We start from the raw sequence: 18,738 nt of genomic DNA, 5'->3' as shown, positions 1-18,738 counted from the left end.
TAAAAGAACTTAATCGGTTCAGTAGTTATTTAGATCTTAAGCTACAGACAACATTAACTAACTACTGTATATAATAGGATGGAAGTATGTAAAAAAAATAGTTTTTGAAATATGTAGAATTTATATATATATATGTATACTATTATTAAGTTAAGATTCTATTTAGATAACCTAACCACATTCATCAAATATGCTTTTAAAACTAATTTACCAAGAGAAAGGAATAATGCAATGGCCGATATATTGGTGTACATCCCCAATGAAGTTACAGTTTTGTAAATTAAAATTAGCGGTTGAAACGTTTGAACACTAAACTTAATTAGCCAACCAATCAAATTCACCCAAGTCACCAAAGTTGGTAAGCTAATGAATAAGAAAACGTTATTATAAAACTTTGGGGACTAGTGTATAACAGCCCATTGTCTTGTCCCCTCTCTCTCTCTGAATTTTCTAAAGTAAAGGGATAAGACTATTTCAACTGTTTTTGTTTCAAGCGAAACATGACATTTTATGTAAATTATTTTTTTAAAACTTAAAGAGATTGCTGCTTTATAAAAAACTAGCGGCTGCCCCCCTAAGGATTGCGGAAAAAAAGACCCATTACCTTTTTTTCTAGCTTTTATGGGGAACTACCCTCAAAATAGTTTTAAAAAACGGTTAGCGAGATTTTAACAAAAACAGATTATTACTTTATATAATTGGATACATGAAATTAGGTTTAACCAGATTTATTACATTAAAAGAATATAATTTTTCGTTTAAAAAGTATGAATTTATGTTTTTTATGAGAATGTTTTCAAAATTTTGATATTAATCCTGAATATTTAATATTTGTATTTTAGAAATATAAAGTAAAAGATACAACTTGTATTCAACTAATATTTCCATTTTGAAATTAAAACAAATTTAGATTTTTTAAAGAAAACAAGCGCCTTTGTAATTTAACATGGATGACAACATCCATAAAAGCGAAGCACTGAAACGGTAGGACAAACGAGCATAAACACTTGTATAGTGTCAGAAAAACTGAATAAGCAGAATATAAATGTATCAGTATTAACAAAATTGTAATAAAATTTTTTATAAAACTACTTAAATACAGGATACTCTTTAAGGACATACTTACATATTAGGACTTTATTTTTAAGATGTTTTGCTTATAGTATTGTTCATTGTTGTCATTTGAACCATTATTCCAAAAAATAGATAAGTAGGGATAAAAAAAATTTTGCCAAAAAAGTTTTCATAATCAACATGTTTTAATTTGACCTACGGCGTTACTGGTAAGGATTGTAAAGTTGCTAAAATTTCTAAATTGTACCCAACTGTAACAGGAATCATCATGATCAAGTTTAAAATTAATTAGACAATTCTAACATGCTTATATTAGCGTAACAGCTATCCGTTACGGACATAATTTTTAGAAAAGTTTCGTTATTTAAAGAAGAAAATATGAGTTAGAAAGAAAAATAGACACACATTAATATGAATTTAGATTTTCTCCAAATTTATTCTAAACTTGAAATAGTCCCAAGACAATAGAATAGTTATTTCTCGCATCGTATTATAAACGGCTTTCCGCGGATATAGAATGTACAATTATAAGATTAAAACCAGTTTTTTAGCCCCTAGGTGCCGTAGGCACGGGCTAAAAAAACTGGTTTTAATCTTATGATTGTACATTTTTATATTCGTAGAAATCTGGATATAATACGATGCTAGACATAGTTTTTTCGTATGGATGAGAACCGGTTCCTATCCACCGGATTCGAATGAATACGAGAAATATCTTTATTCACAAGACAAAAGAGCAGGGAGGGAGGGGATAAAGGGCTGTTTATTACACTTGTCCTTAAAGTTTTATAATTATGTTTTCTTCGCTCAACAACTTTGGGGCCTTCAATTGAATTTTCAATGGTTGGTTTTTTAAGTTAAGTGTCCAAACATTTAAACCACTAATTTTGAATTACTGAGGGGGTAATTTGTGTATCATCATTGAGGATGTACATTAATTTATCGGCAATTGTCTTATCCCTTTAGATCCCTGAGAGAGATAATGAGGAGAGAAAGAGAGAGAGAGAGAGAGAGAGAGAGAGAGAGAGAGAGAGAGAGAGAGAGAGAGAGAGAGAGAGAGAGAGAGAGAGAGAGAATGAGGAGAGAAAAAGACAGAGAGAGAGAGCAAGAAAGAAATATATACTTATTATGAAATGGCGAAATTCATAGAGGGTAAAAATATTGTGAGAAGTTTTTAAAAACTTTTTAACAGAATAAGTTAATTATCCCTTTAATTCACAATTAGGCCCCCCTTCCTTATTTTCATCTGATTATAGTGTTTTTCTAGCGTACAGAGCGTGAGAGATAAGCCCCAAAAACGCAGAGGGATATATACAAGTTTATTTATACACATTATTACTGAATTAGGATGGGTTAAACAGGATAACAATGATTCCTTCGCTTCATATAATTTGGGTAGGAAATGGCAAATACAAAAAGATTTACATTAAAATACATGATTTATTTAAACATATATATTGTATAAAAGAACATTATTTTAGTGGGCGCATAGCTACTTCATAAGTTAGTATGTCTCGCTACATTTTTATCTCTTAAATTCAACATAAAACTCATCAATCATATTCAAATAAGTATTTGTTTTTGGTCCATTTGTAGTTAGATGGGAAATTACCAAATAAAGTTGATAAAGTTTTCATCTTATATGCCTATTAAACTTTTTCTCAAGAAATAAAATTTCTTGAATATAGAAGTCATAGAGGGACAAACGGACAGATGGGATGTGCGGAAAGTGTCCTGTGTGACGTCATAAAAATACGTCCTTATCAATATGTATTTTAGAGGTTTTCCTTTTGCACTTCTTCTATCATCCTTCATTTTTAGACAGTTATTTTTATGACGTCACACATGACACTTTTCGCATATCCGACAGATGGACAAACGAACATAAAAATAGTGCAATCGTTAAAATAAAAAAAAATATTAATGTTTATATGTATGCTTTTATAACATTTAACCTTAATTATGCCTATATAATTAGATGTATTCAGTCAAATCAACTAAAAAGTATTTTTCAAAGAGTGATTTTTTCACAGGGATCTAAAGGTATAATACAATGGCCGATAAATTTATGTACATCCCCAATGATAATACACAAATTTACCCCTTCTGTAGGTTAAAATTAGTGGTTAATGCGTTTGAGTACTCAACTCAATAAATAAATCAATCAAGATTCACGAATCACTAAGCCCCCAAAGTTGTTAAGCAAACGAATAACTTTGGGGACTAGTGTTATTAACAGCCCATTGTCTCCTCAAAAATTGTGTTACATTTGAAAGACATCCCACATTATTTGTATGGAGCTTGAAGAAAGTTTTAATTAAAAGATAAACATAAACTCATTGTAGAACAAAACAAATGAGTAAATTACATGTTTTAATATCATCAACTTTTAGTAGCGCAGCTATTGTATAATTAGGTTACGTCCATACGTCCGTCACACCATAAAATAATAATGTATTTTTATGTTTGTTTATCTGTCAATTTTTCTGTTATCTGCCCATAAATGGTACACTTAGCTCTTTTACTTAATTTTGACATGTTAGAAAATCCTATCGATTTAAACTTTGCATGAAGTTTCCTTTGGCATTAAGGTACGATTTAGAAAGCGTAGCAACTCTATAATCGTTACCAGAATTTTTTGAATAATGATTCCTATTACATCAAGTTAAAATACATAAGCTAAGCATCTCTAAAATCAAGTTCTAAAAATGTAAGTGTGCCCTTAAACAGAATCCTGCATTCAATCAACTTTATAACAAATTTACTTAAAATTTAGTTTAAACTTATATATTTATATTCTGCTTATTCAGTTCTAACACTCTAAAAGTATTAATGTTCCAGAGCTTCGCTTTTTATGAATGTTGTCATCCATGTTAATTTTTCTGTAAGTCTCTACAGCAAAGACGGTTACCTTAAATCAGCGTCCATGAGGCTAAGTTCACTAGAAGCATCTATCATACGCAGACTAACATTGTCGAAAGGACCATGGATGTCTGAATCTTGGCTTAACCTGAACAAAAAAGGATAAATTAATGGCAATGTAAAGGATAAATTATTGTCTGAATAGACAGACAGAAGGACAAAAAGACAATAGGTCAGACAAACAGACTATAGGACAGACAATAATGGATAGATAGACACTAGAAGCATCTATCATATGAAAACTAACATTGTCGAAAGGACCATGGATGTCTAAATCTTGGCTTAATCTAAACAAAAAAGGATAAATTATTGGGGATGTAATGGGTAAACATTGTCTGAATAGACAGACAAAAGGACAGAATGATAAAGGAATATACAGACGATAAAACAGACAGACTATAGAAAAGAAAACAAATGGATAGATAGACACTAGAAGCATCAATCATACACAAACTAACATTGTCGAAAGGACCATGGATGTCTGAATCTTGGCTTAACCTGAACAAAAAAGAATAAATTATTGAGGATGTAAAGGGTGATGGACAGACAGACAATAGGATATACAGACAATAAAATAGACAGACTATAGAACATAAAACAAATGGATAGATAGACACTAGAAGCATCTATCATGCGCAAACTAACATTGTCAAAAGGACCATGGATGTCTGAATCTTGGCTTAACCTGAACAAAAAAGAATAAATTATTGAGGATGTAAAGGGTGATGGACAGACAGACAATAGGATATACAGACAATAAAATAGACAGACTATAGAACAGAAAACAAATGGATAATTAGACACTAGAAGCATCTATCATGCGCAAACTAACATTGTCAAAAGGACCATGGATGTCTGAATCTTGGCTTAACCTGAACAAAAAAGTATAAATTAATGGGGATGGGCAAATATTGTCTGAATAGACAGACAAAAGGACAGAAAGGCAAAAGGATATACAGACAATAATGGATAGATAGACAATAGAAGCATCTATCATGCGCAAACTAACATTGTCGAAAGGACCATGGATGTCTAAATCTTGGCTTAACCTGAACAAAATTTGAAATTATTGAGGATTTTATGGCAGATATTGCCTGAATAGACAGACAGAAGGACAAAATGATAAAGGAATATACAGACAGAAAAACTATAGAACAGAAAACAAATGGATAGATAGACAATAGGACAGACAGATAATAAGACATACATAATAGAACAGACAGATATTAAGACAGACAGACAGAACAGAAAGACTGATATACTTAAAAACAGACATACAATATTATTTATACATTATAATGAGAATTCTGGTATCTATCAGTATTAAGAAAAGAAAAGAAAAAAACATTTTGTCTGTTTCTCGAATAAATTATTCATTATACAATCTTCTATGTGTCTACATTTCTATTAATATCTACGTTGTTTTCAATTTATTTTTTATCTATCTATTCATACAGTTATCTATTGATCTGTCTATATGGATAAAGATATTAAAATATTTAGTTAAACTATTTAAAGGGATAATTATTTTTTACGCCACATATTAGCTTTTAATGCAAGATTTTTAATGTTAGAAATGCATCAAAACTCTTCTAAAATATATCTAAAATTATTTATAAATTACTTGCTACTAATAGCATAATTATCCACATAAGAAACAGTAAAACAATTATTTATCATAAATTGTCTAATCCATGTAGGTTGACTTAATTTGTAAGTTGAAAGACTTTCTAATTACTCTTGATATTCTCTTATGATTACAGGGATATGCTTATAGTAGATAATTTAATCTTCCTAAATAAGTAAAATCCAAATTGGTCAAAAAATGTCAGTATGTCAGTACTTTCTAATTTTGCTGAAATGTAATTAGTTTTCTCTAATATACATTGGCTTCGTTGGATTTGATTAAACTTTCATTATTTTCTAATGATGAACATATTCTAAATTTTAATAAAACCCAAACATTTGATCCTGCAGTGCCTAATCTCCTTGTGGCTCTCCCAAATGTTATTAAATGATACCTAACCTAAAAAAAGTAAGAAATATTTTTATCCTAAATTTGGTTTATTGTCAACTTTTGTAATAAATTGACTGTCCAAAATTTTTGTTGTCTTTATTCTAATATTGGACACGAACATTTTTTCTTCTCCATTTACATTTCCTTGTATCTCAGGGGGGTAAATTCGATATAAGTCAAGACAGGGAGGCAGGGGACATTGGGCTGTTTATTACACTAGTCCCCAAAGTCTTATAATAACGTATTCTTAACAACTTTGGGAACTTTAAATGAATTTTGGTTGGTTTATTAACTTGAGTGTTTAAACGTTCCAACCACTAATTGTAATCTATAGAAGGGATATTTTTGTATCATAATTGGGTATATATATCAATTTATAGGCCATTGTCTTATCCCTTTATATCCCTGGGTAAATTTGATATAAGTAAGTAGAGGAGAGGTGTAGCCCGCAGAATAAACCAAATAAACTTTTAATTTTATTTTAAACTTTTTCTTTGTGTTGTCTTCTACGTGTTTAGAGTTATCACATGGATCTAAAGGGACAAGACAATGGCCGATAAATTGATGTACATCCCCAATGATAATACACAAAATCAATCCTATAGTATATTACAATAAGTGGTTGAAGCTTTTGGACACTCAACTGAAGAAACAAACAACAATCAAAATCAATAAAAGTCCCCAAGGTTGTTAACCCAACGAATAATAATACGTTATTATAATACTTTGGGAACTAGTGTAATAAACAGCCTATTTTCCCACCCTCTCCCAGGGTTATTATCAACGGATCTATTGCAATGTAAGTAAAAACATGATACGGGTTCTAGAGTTCTTTTCAAAAGTTAAATAACAGTCAAATTACACTATACGTATAAGTAGACCTGTTTCTTTAAAACAATGTATACACAGGAACAGAGGGGACATACAGCTGTTATTAACTAGTTCACAAAGTTTTATAATAATGTTTTCTTATTCTTTGTCCCAAGAACTTTGGGGACCTTCAATGGATTTCGATTAATTAAGTTGAGTTTTAACATGTTTCAACCACTAATTATATTCTACAGAAGGGGTAATATTGTACATTTTCATTGGGGATGTATATTAATTTATCAGCTATTACCACATCCGTGTATCCCCGAAGAAGATATATTGCAAAGCAATGACAAAATTTGCTCACAAACACACAAGATAAAGACTAAAGCACAATGGGCTAGTATTGTGCACAAACACACAAGATAAAGACTAAAGCACAATGGGCTTATATTGTGCACAAAAACACGAGATAAAGACTAAAGCACAATGGGCTATATTATGTACAAACACAAGAGATAAAGACTAAAACACAATGGGCTATATAGAGCACAAACACACAAGATAAAGACTAAAGCACAATGGGCTATATTATGTACAAACACACAAGATAAAGACTAAAGCACAATGGGTTATATTGTGCACAAACACACAAGATAAAGACTAAAGCACAATGGGCTTATATTGTGCACAAAAACACGAGATAAAGACTAAAGCACAATGGGCTATATTGTGCACAAACACACAAGATAAAGACTAAAGCACAATGGGCTTATATTGTGCACAAAAACACGAAATAAAGAATTAAGCACACTGTCTTAAACTAAAATTTGGTTCGTATTAATAAAAAAAATCAGTTATTTTGTCCGTTAAGATCTTGCTAACCAATGAATTAACTAAGTTATCCATTTTAGGAAAGCTTTACAAAAGTCTATAGATTGATTTATGCTATTTAAGTGCCACCCCTCCCCAAGATGCTTGGGGTGCAGCCACTAAATACTAATAAGCATTGAATACAAGTGTTTATAGCTGGCTAAAAGGCACTAAGATAAGCTTTGGTTTAAAGTTCTATACCTATTTAATAAAGCTAATCTAATAATGATAATGGGACTATAGCCTTATGTTAATTAAATAACAGCTGAAAAGATTAGCAAGGTTCTTGAAAAATAAATCCTTAATGTTTTTACAGAGAAAATGCAGAGAGAGTAGGGACAATGGGATGTTTATTACACTAGTCCCCAAAGTTTTATGATAATGTTTCCTTTTTCGTTAACTAAACTCGTTGAGTGTTAAAACGTTTCAACCACTACATTTAATCTACATAGGGGGTAATTTTGTAAATCTTCATTGGGATATACATTGTACAATATTTTATCGGCGATTGTCTTATCCCTTTAGATTCCAGTATATAATGCGCTATTGCTAATGAGTGTAAACTACTGTGTTAAATGCGGTGTTAAAGTCAAGCTGTATTTAATTATCCCATATTATATTTGGATAGGTGAAATTATGCTCAATCGTACTAAGATCTGTAAAAAGTTTCAACCAATTAGATGTCTTTAATGTACTGTCAGAATTCTCCTACTGGTTGATTTCCTTGGCTTAAAAAAGGGGGGTTGGGGATTTCTGCGATCATTAGGCATTTTTGGGGTAAACATCCTTTTTTCTCCGCCATTTCATACAATAGTAAAGTTAAGTGTTTTAGTTATAAAGGAAAAGGACTATAAAGATGATACGCATCTAAAAAACTGCAAAAGTATACATATAAAAAAGTTGTGTTAAAGTTAGTAAAAGTGTCATGCTACATAAACTTGGCTGTACATTCCCATTCTCATATTACTCTGATTTTGGAGTACTGTTTCCAATTAAAACAAGGTACAATTTTATTAGCGAAGCAACTCCATAAACAAGTCCTCAAAATGTAAGTATGTCCTTAATCAGTATCCTATAGGTATTTAGGGAGTATTTAAACATATTAACCTAATTTTTTTTCAAATTTTTATACAATTTTATTCTGCTTATTCAGTTCTAACACTCTACAAGTGTTAATGTTTGTTTATTCTACCATTTTAAGCTTCGCTTTTATGGAAGTTGTAATCCATGTTTTATTTTATTTAGTGTCATTCTTTGTGCAATTGTGAAATTAAGCTCAAGCGGACGTGAAAACCCAGCATAAACTTTACACTAAATGAATAGTTTTTCAATACATAAGTTGCACAAGTGTAGTGTAAAGGGATCTAAAGGGATAAGACAATGGCCGATAAATTGTTGTACATCTCTAATTATTTTATACTAATTTACCCCTTCTGTAGATTACAATTAGTGGTTGAAACGTTTGAACACTCAACTTAATGAATCAACCGAACAAAATTCACTTAAGTCTTAAAAGTTGTGATCCAACGAATAAGAAAACGTTATTATAAAACTTTGGGGACTAGTGTTATAACCAGCCCATTGTCCCCTCTCTCTCTGGTTGCAACTTTAGCATGTTAATGTACAATTAATAAATAATAACAGTATTTTTTGGTTTTTGTTAAATCTTATTTTTTTTGTATACCTTACACCACTCAGTTATGGTAAACTAGTCCATTTTAAAAAACTTTTAAACACTTTAACCTTTAACTTTTTTCCCCGTATTCAGTCATGTTACAACCGTCCTATTCATATTAAACCTTAAATTTTAATACTTAACAATAAAAAAATAGGATATTGTACAACATTTTAAGAAATATTATATTTCTTTAATGTAAAAATAGATGCTACTCTATAGTTTGAAATATTTCTTTGTGATAAAACTAAAGGAAATCGCAATAAATTCAGTGGCAAAATTAAATATCCAGTCCATAATGGTTCGAACCCAAACCTTAAATAATGCTTCTTCGGGAGGTAGGGAGAGAGAGAGGTGGACAATGTGTTTAAATAAATTTGCAGCACAATTGGAGAGATTATTTTATCTTACATTTTCTTATCATTAAATTTCTAATGTTTTTATCTTATTTTAAAAAATTTTCTCTTAGATGTTTGTATTTTTAAGTAAACCTAGAACGTACTTTTAAAAAAAGCATCAAATTTCTTATTTCAGAAGCGGAGCTACTCTACATAATATATATTTTTTATGGTGATTTTTTTTAATAATATCCTTACTAGAATAGCGTTAAATGACAGATATAAAATTTTAAATGCTTGTCATAATACTAACACAAATTAGCTTTTCTCCTATTTCTAGCCCTTGCGGGGGTTCTAAACCTGCATGGCAACCATTAAAATTTACCTAACCTAAAACAAACTATCAAAAGCTACTGTGAAACTACGACTAATCCCGCTACTTCGTTTTCCAATTAGGTCTTTTGAATTTAGTGAATAGCACGTTGATAATAATTCAGTCATTAATACTTTCATCTAAATAATCAAGAATCTAAAGGAATAAGACAATGGCTGATAAATTGATGTACATCACACATGATGATACACAAAATTACATCTTCTGAATTATCAAAATTAGTTGTTGAAACGTTTGGACACTCAACTTTATAAACCAACCAATTAAAATTCGACGAATCCCGTCAAAGTTGATAAGCCAACAAATAAGAAAACGTTATTATAAAACTTTGGGAACTAGTGTAATAAACAGCCCATTGTCCCCTCTCCCTCTCTGGCCGAAAACAATTAATTATAAATACAAAGTTTCGCTACCATCGGATGCGTGTTATCTTATTTTGTTTTTCAAGGGAAGGAAATTAAATATTAAGCTTTGAGTGAATAATATAATAGTTGTTTATTGCACCGTATTATAGACAGCTTTCCGCGGATATCAAATGAAAAATCATAAGATTAAAATCAAATTTGTCAGACCCGAGGGGCGAAAAGCCCGGGCTAACAAAACTTTATGATTTTTATCTCAATATTTGTAGAAAATTGTATGTAATACGATGCTATACATAAAAATTGATTATGGCTGAGAACTGGTTCTTATCCAGCGAATACTAAATGGTTTCAAAAGGCATGCATTTAGTGTGTATTCACTTTTGCATATGAACTCATATTATCAAACTATCAAAGGATCTTAAGGGATAAGACAATTGACGACAAATTTAAATAAAACTCAATTGATTTTAGATTTATCCCTTCTGCAGATTGAAATTAACGGTTGACACTTTTAGTTTGGAACCGACCGATCAATATTTAACCCAAAGGTTAAATATAACAAATAAGAAAACGTTGTTATAAAACTTTAGGCACCAGTGTAAATTAACACTTTAATGTCCCCTTAAAATCATTAAAGATTAAAACCAGAGAGAGAGAGACAGTGGGCTGTTTATTACACTAGTCCCCAAAGTTTTGTAATAAGTTAATAATGTTTTCTTGTTCGTTGTCTTAACAACTTTGGGGACTTAATTTTGATTTGTTGATTGATTAAGTTTAGTGTCCAAACGTTTCGACCACTAATTGTAATCTAGAGTAGGGATAATTTTGTGTATAATCATTGGGTATGTACGAACATCAATTATCCCTTTAAATCACAGTTTTCGCAATTTTGAAACACAATGCTGTTTTGATATTATACATATATGCGCAATTAAACGCACGTCAAAATATTATTTTCTCGTATTCATTCGAATCCGGTGGATAGGAACTGGTTCTCATCCATACGAAAAAACTATGTCTAGCATCGTATTATATCCAGCTTTCTACGAATATAGAAATGTACAATCATAAGATTAAAACTAGTTTTTTTAGCCGGTGACTTCGTCACCTCGGGGCTAAAAAAACTAGTTTTAATCTTATAATTGTACATTCTATATCCGCGGAAAGCCGTTTATAATACGATGCGAGAAATAACTATGCTCTCATTCTCTCTACATTTTATGTGTTATTTTGAGAAAATAGAATTATAAATAATACATTTCACAAAACAATGATATAGAAATGGGGGATAGTTATTTCTGTATCCGAAGGCACAGGCTAAAAAAAACGGTTGTAGTCTTATGATTGTACATTTTTATATTCGTAGAAAGCGGTTTATAATACGATGCTAAACATATTTTTTTCGTATGGATGAGAACCAGTTCCTATCCATCGGATTCGAATGAATACGAGAAAATATCATCTATAAAATCTTATTTCAAATACTTCTAAAACCTATGAATATGAAAAATATTTGCCATCTAAGTTAGTTGCGCTTTTATTTAATTAGTCCCCAAAGTTTTATATTAACGTTTTCTTATTGGTTTGCCTAACAACCTTGGGGACTTTCGTCAATTTTGATGTTTGTAATTAATCTCAAACAGACTTTTACATCAGACTTTTTTTTTGTAACTAAAAAACCTTATCAATTTATTTTTTGATTCAAGTTAGTTTGTCAAATTTTTTGTTTTATTAAGCTTTACTTTTATTGATTTTATGGATGTATTGACCCTTGTTTTTTTTTTTGTAAATTCTGTAAATGTTTTATCCACTGATTCATGAATCTATTATTTGAATGAATCAAGAAAAATCTGGTAGCAAAATGAAATAACATTAACATATTACAAAAGGCAGGTATGAGGCAATGGCTGATACAATTATGTACTTCCCAAATGATGATATACAAAATTACACTTTGTCTAGATTACAATTAGTGGCTGAAACTTTAAGACACTCAAAAAACCTATCAATCAAAATTCATTAACAGTTCTAAAAGTTGTTAAGACATCGAATAAGAAAACGTTATTACATAACTTATAACTAATGTAATAAACAGTCCATTGTCCCCTCTCTATCTGTCTCTGATCAAAATAATAGAACAATTTAATAAAGGATACAAAAAAATATGAATATGACCTTAACATTTTAAAATCCAATACAAATAATAAAAAGTTATAAATGTTAAAAAAAATGAAATAAGTTTATGCTTAAATGTCAAAAACTTGTATGTTCAAATATTTTGCCTTTATAAAGATTTCGTTTTATTTGATATTTAGAAGGTTTATTTTTTACCAGTAAAGGTGCTTGATATAAACAGGTGTATGATTATTACACTAGTCCCCAAAGTTTTAAAATAACGTTTTCTTATTCGTTGACTTTGTGGACTTTTATTGATTTTTGATTGTTTGATTCTTTATGTTGAGTATCCAAACATTTCAACCACTCATTGTAATCTACAGAAGCGGTAATTTTGTGTATCATTTTTGAGGATGTACCTCAATTTATTGGCCATTGTCTTATCCTTTTAGATTCCTTGCTTCCATACCAATTCCATTAGAAAGTTGAAAACTAAAGTCTAAAAGTGTTCTCACAATACAAATTTAAACTGCGAATGACCACAATATGGCACAGTGCCTTTGAAGGTGCTTTGACTTTAGTGGCAGAACCTAAACTGGGACATAGTGCAATAAAGTCAGTCATAGATCCTCTCTATATATGATTTATTTAAGGCTGAATTTCCGTGACCTTAGCAAAGCAATTGATAAAAATGGCCATTAATTAACTCACTTCAGGAGTGGTTTTATGAAGAACTTTATAAAAGCAAAGTTGTTCAAAATTTTAAATAAATAATCTTTGCTTTTCTTGTCATGATTATGCGGTAACTCCTAGTGGGTGAAAATTGAACTTGAAATTTTCAAATTTAATTTTCTGAAAAACCGCTGCATTTTAGATTTTATTGAAAAGTGAAATGAAGTTACCTAACCTAGGGTAATGAAATGCACTATGTCCCAATTTAGGTTCTGACACTAAAGTCAAAGCACCTTCATTTGCACTGTGATGGTTTTAAATAAATAAAGTGTTCTAGCTATTTATCGTATTATAGACAACTTTCTGTGGATATCAAAATGAAAAATTATCAAATTAAAACTATTTTTGTTAGCCCCCAAATGCCGAAGGTAGGGGCTAACAAAACTGGTATTGATTTTATAATTTTTATTTTAATATTCGTGGGAAATTGGCTGTAATTCGATGCTATGCACAATTTTTCAGTATAGCTGAGAACCGAATCCTCCGGATATTAATCGGTTTCGAAGCCATACTGGAACTGTTAATTTGATGATTTTATTGGTACCCAAAAGTTTGACGGGTCGTATGGACACCCCAAATAACTTTGAGCCTAATTTAGTGATTAATAATTTATGGGACGAGAAACCAATTTAACACAAAATGAAACAAGACAATATATTCATACAGGGAGGGAGGGGACAATGGGCTGTTTCTTACACTAGTTCCCAAAGTTTAATAATTACGTTGGCTTAACAACTTTTGAGACATTTATTGAATTTTGATTAGTTGGTTTAGTGTCCAAACTTTTCAACCGCTAATTTTAATCTACAAAAGGTTAATTTTGAAGGCTTTAATAGAGTATAGATTTAGAGAGTATTGGACTATATGATATAAACACGTTATGTTATTCGTTGGTCTCAAAACATTGTGGGTCAACGTTTATTTATGATTGGTCAGTACAATTTTCCAATGATGATTCACAAAATTACTTCCTCTGTAGATTAAAATTGATTGTTGAAGAGGTTTGACACTCAACTACATTAACTAACCAATCAAATTTAATAAAAGTCCATACAGTTGTTAAGCCAACGAATACGAAAACGTTATCAAACAACTTTAGGGACTTAAGCATTAAACAGCCCATTATCCCCTCTCCCATTTTTCACAATCACTTTTTAAAAAAAGGCTGTTGTCGACATAAAAAAACATTCAATTTAATCTTAACAAAATGCTTTCAGATTAAACATCAGAAAATAAATATAAAAGATCAAAAAACGGAAAAGAACTATCAAATTTGATATGAATAGTTGGCAATTTACCTCTAATAGAAAGTGGAACACAATTAAGGCGTTTGTGATAAATAACATAACTTAAAGCATGGACGTTTAAGTTTTTTGAGGAGGGTAAAAAGAGGTTATTCAATTTTTCTAGAGAGGTAATCTAATGAAGTTTCCTAAAATTTTATCGAGTTTAAAAGGAGGGATTTTAAAAGTTAGAGGGGATAAACATCACTTTAACCCCCCTTAGACGTCTATTTTTTACACGATTATTTTAGGTAAAGTAACAAAAATATAGGTCCATGCAGAAACAAGACCCGCCCGCAGGGATTGGCCTGCAAAGAATGAAAACTAGAGGTGGAAGGGGAGGGGTTTTCTATGGTCCACTTGAAGTTTCTAGGGTTAACCCCCTGTCTCGTTTGTTTAAGTTATGTAAGTTTTTTTAATATGATGGAAAAGAGATAAAAAGCAGAGATTTTTGAATAGCTTTTTTATTTTTAGTAGCGAAGCTACTCTATAATTCACTTTGTCCGTCCGTCCGTCCGTCCGTCAGTCAGTCAGTCCGTAACGCTATGGGGGAAATGGGATTTACTCAGCTCCTATAAAAGATAGAATGCTGAAATTTTTTGACAACATTCCCATTATTAAGAAGCACAATTGACTATAAAACATCTTGTGCGGTCGGACCGATTTTTAGCAGGTTTTAGGCTATTTTTATATTTTTCACATTTTTCTCCATATCTTCAGTGTTTATGGTCCGATTTTCAAAATATTTTCAGTTACAGATATCAAAATTAATTTTCCTGTCGTTTTAAAGAAACAATCTTGAAGGCCAGACTGCCTTTTAAGCAGGTTTTAGGCTGTTTTTTTTTTTTATTTTTAACATTTTTCTCCATATCTTCAGTGTTTATAGTCCAATTTTCAAAATTTTTTCAGTTGTAGATATCAAAATTAAATTTCCCGTCTTTAAAGGAAATAACCATGACGGCCAGACTGCCTTTTTGGCAGGTTTTAGGCTATTTATAAATATATTTAACACTTTTTTCCATATCTTCAGTGTATATGGTCCGATTTTCCAAATTTTTAAAGTTTCAAGGATTTAAAAATTAATTTTTTTGTCGTTTTAAGAAAACAACCATGGCGGCCAGACTGCCTTTTATCAGGTTTTTGGCTATTTTTATATGTTTTACATATTTCCCAAGATCTTTGTTTATTTTGATCCAATTTTCAAACTTTTATGGGATATCAGTATCAAAATAATTTTTCCAATTGTTATAAACATCTTTAATATAATTTACTTTGACCATCGTCATCATACAAAATAAAACAAGGTTTCATATTTATTTTATCCAATAAATCTATTCTTGATTTTAGTAAAAACCTTTTAAATCTACCTGTACGTATTCCCATCTACGATTTTTTGTGCTTCGCTACTTATGGATGTTGTCATCCTTGTTTAAATGTAAAGTAGAGTGATTTTGACGATTTTGGGCTATAGGGTGATAATACAACCCTTCTATAAAAAGTATGTCTGCCAAAGATCTCAGCAACTACATTACCGATTGAGTTTTGCCTCTTACTGATCATAAAAACCAAGGAACTAAAAGGGATAAGACAATGGGCGATTAATTGATGTACATCCCCAATGGTGATAAACAAAATTACTTCTTTAGAAGATTACAATTAGAAGTTAAAACGTTTAAACATTCAACTAAATGAACTAAATGAAGTTTTGGCTATTTTGTTCAGTGATTTATTTTTACCGTTTTGAGCGACAACCGCATAGTTTTTTTTTGCCAAGATAAGAGTCTGAAGGAATTCAATTTAACCAACAAGAATGTGGGAAAAATCCACGTTTCGTAAGCGAATCATACAAAAACAACCCCAACTTTTTTATTAGTACAGCTATTCGTTATGTAAGGCTTTATCGACAAAAAGTTTAATTAAAGGGACGCAATTAAAGAGATTTTGAGAGCTTAAAAGTGATACTAAACCATAAAAAATATTGATCGTTGAAAAACTATACTTTTTATGGAGATAGAAAAATGGATAAAATGATGAAAAATATTAATAAAAATATTTTTAACCAATAAATCAATAATCTAATATGTATATTGGCTTTAGCCAAAGAAGGAGTAATATTCATCTATATAAATATTTTGCTTCATTCAGAAAAAAAACATCTGTATTTTAGACAGGTATTGCTAAGAAATCACCGATTTATTATTCAGATTGAAAAAATACGTTGCAGTATTGGGTTGATCAAAATAAAAAGTTTACATTCTCAATCAGATGAATAGGGTAATCATATCACATAAAAAATTGTTGTTAAAAAAGTAAAAATCATCACGGGATATTATATCCATTGCAATTTTGTTCAAAGTAAAAAATACTAAATGATTTTGTTAGGTAGCTTAATCAACTTCTAGTAATAAATGCTTATATTTCTTTAAAAAGGGTATTTTTTGCGTTTTTTTTCTATTTAGTTGTTTGTTTATTTAATTTAATTTAGTTTAATTATGACCAAATGTATATGTATGAAATTATCATAATTAAGAACAGTTTGACTTAATAACAGCATTTGACAACAACCCAACAACCACAACGGAATTACGCCAGGAACAAGGTATAGACAACAAGCGAAATAAATCTATAATAAAATTTAGGGGGCAAATGGAGAGGTCGTCAATTTTACGATATGTTGCCCCCCAACGACAGCTGAAAAACAAGTATAGGTTTCGTGATTTTTTTCTGAATTTATTTTGTTATTGGTATAAGCTGGAATTACGCGAAATAAAAAAAATGTCCCACTTTTCTAGTTATAATTTAGTGATGTTTCAACTTCTGTACGTACATACATAACCCTAGTTAAAAATTAGTTCAGCTTCAAATAATCTGGAAATTGTAGACTTAAAGATTCTCTTTCATGTGAAATTTACTTTGACAAAAATAAATATCATATAAGAATTTAATCATATATACAGGGAAAGAACATTGGACGATAAATCATTCTTTCCTCCCCTCTTTTTCTGGTAGTTGAAAACCTCAAGTTTTATATTCGTAAGCTCAAAAACTGTAGGTACTTTAATTGGTTAGTTCCTCACTACTAATACAAAACTTTTCACCTTAAATTGTAGTCTACACTCTACAGTGGTAGCTTTGTTTCTCGTTATTGGGGATGTAAACTTATTTATCGTCCATTATCTTTTCTCTTAAGATCCACCGTTGGTTAAGGTTTTAAGAATTTTAGATCTTGAAATTCTTTCAAGGTGTTTATCTTTCTAGTTTAAAAAGCATAAATCAAAATAAATATATTCTTGCATATAAATTATATCAGGAATCTAAAGGGATAAGATAATGGCCGACTAATTGATGTACATCCCAAATGATGATACTAAAAATTACCGCTTCTATAAGTTACAATAAGTGGTTGAAACGTATGGACACTCATTTTCATAAACCAACCAATCAAATTCAATGTTGTTAAGCCAACGAATAAGAAAACATTATTGTAAAACTTTGAGGAGTTGTGTAATAAACAGCCCATTGTCCCCTCTGTCTCTGTAATGATATAGCTTTAAAAAACTCATAAATAAATGGAATAAAAATCAATCTTGACCTTTACTTTTTTATATTAAATCATGCTTCTGAAAGCTGGTAACTATTAGATGAAAGAAAGGCTGTAGAAAAATATTAACCTCTCTAAAATTTTGGTACAAGATCAATTTATCTTTCGTTGACATATCCCTAGAATTCCTCAAATCAACCAAAACTTGAAACCCAGGTAAAGTTTGAAAATTTCACATATACTTGGCCAAGCTTATGCCAATTTGGTCAGGGATCTAAAGGGATAAGACAATGGCCGATAAATTGATGTTATGTCCCCAATGTTCATACACGAAATTAACCATTATGTAGATTAAAATTAGTGGTTGAATCGTTGAAACACTCAACTTAATAAACCCACAAATCAATATTGCAAGCATACATTAAAATTTTTGAATAACATATATTTCTCTAACATTAACTTAGCACTGCGTCCAATGTTTCTAACTTTTCAAAGTTTGAGGAGATATTATTCTCATAAGAGACGTTTTCGTGTAGCAGCAAATTTTTGTTTTTAGTAGATTTTCAATGAAAATATTAGAAGATTTTTTTGTCTATTTT

The 18,738-nt window shown here is 30.4% G+C and overlaps 1 protein-coding gene across 3 annotated transcripts in view; it reads right to left on the bottom strand.

Annotated features, from left to right (window-relative positions):
• The window catches only part of LOC145303854 (uncharacterized), a 156,702-nt gene that overhangs the window by 91,386 nt on the left and 46,578 nt on the right, over positions 1-18,738 (bottom strand). For all 3 annotated transcript variants that reach the window (XM_080145507.1, XM_080145508.1, XM_080145509.1), the window contains one exon: positions 3,986-4,084. In XM_080145507.1, the coding sequence (XP_080001633.1) occupies positions 3,986-4,084 (99 nt within the window). The remainder of the gene's footprint in view (positions 1-3,985; positions 4,085-18,738) is intronic.

The sequence above is a fragment of the Acartia tonsa genome, chromosome 13 (assembly GCF_053477335.1).
Source record: "Acartia tonsa isolate MP-2025a chromosome 13, ASM5347733v1, whole genome shotgun sequence".
NCBI classification, from domain to species: Eukaryota; Metazoa; Arthropoda; class Copepoda; order Calanoida; family Acartiidae; genus Acartia; species Acartia tonsa.
This window is presented reverse-complemented; position numbering and strand designations above follow the sequence as displayed.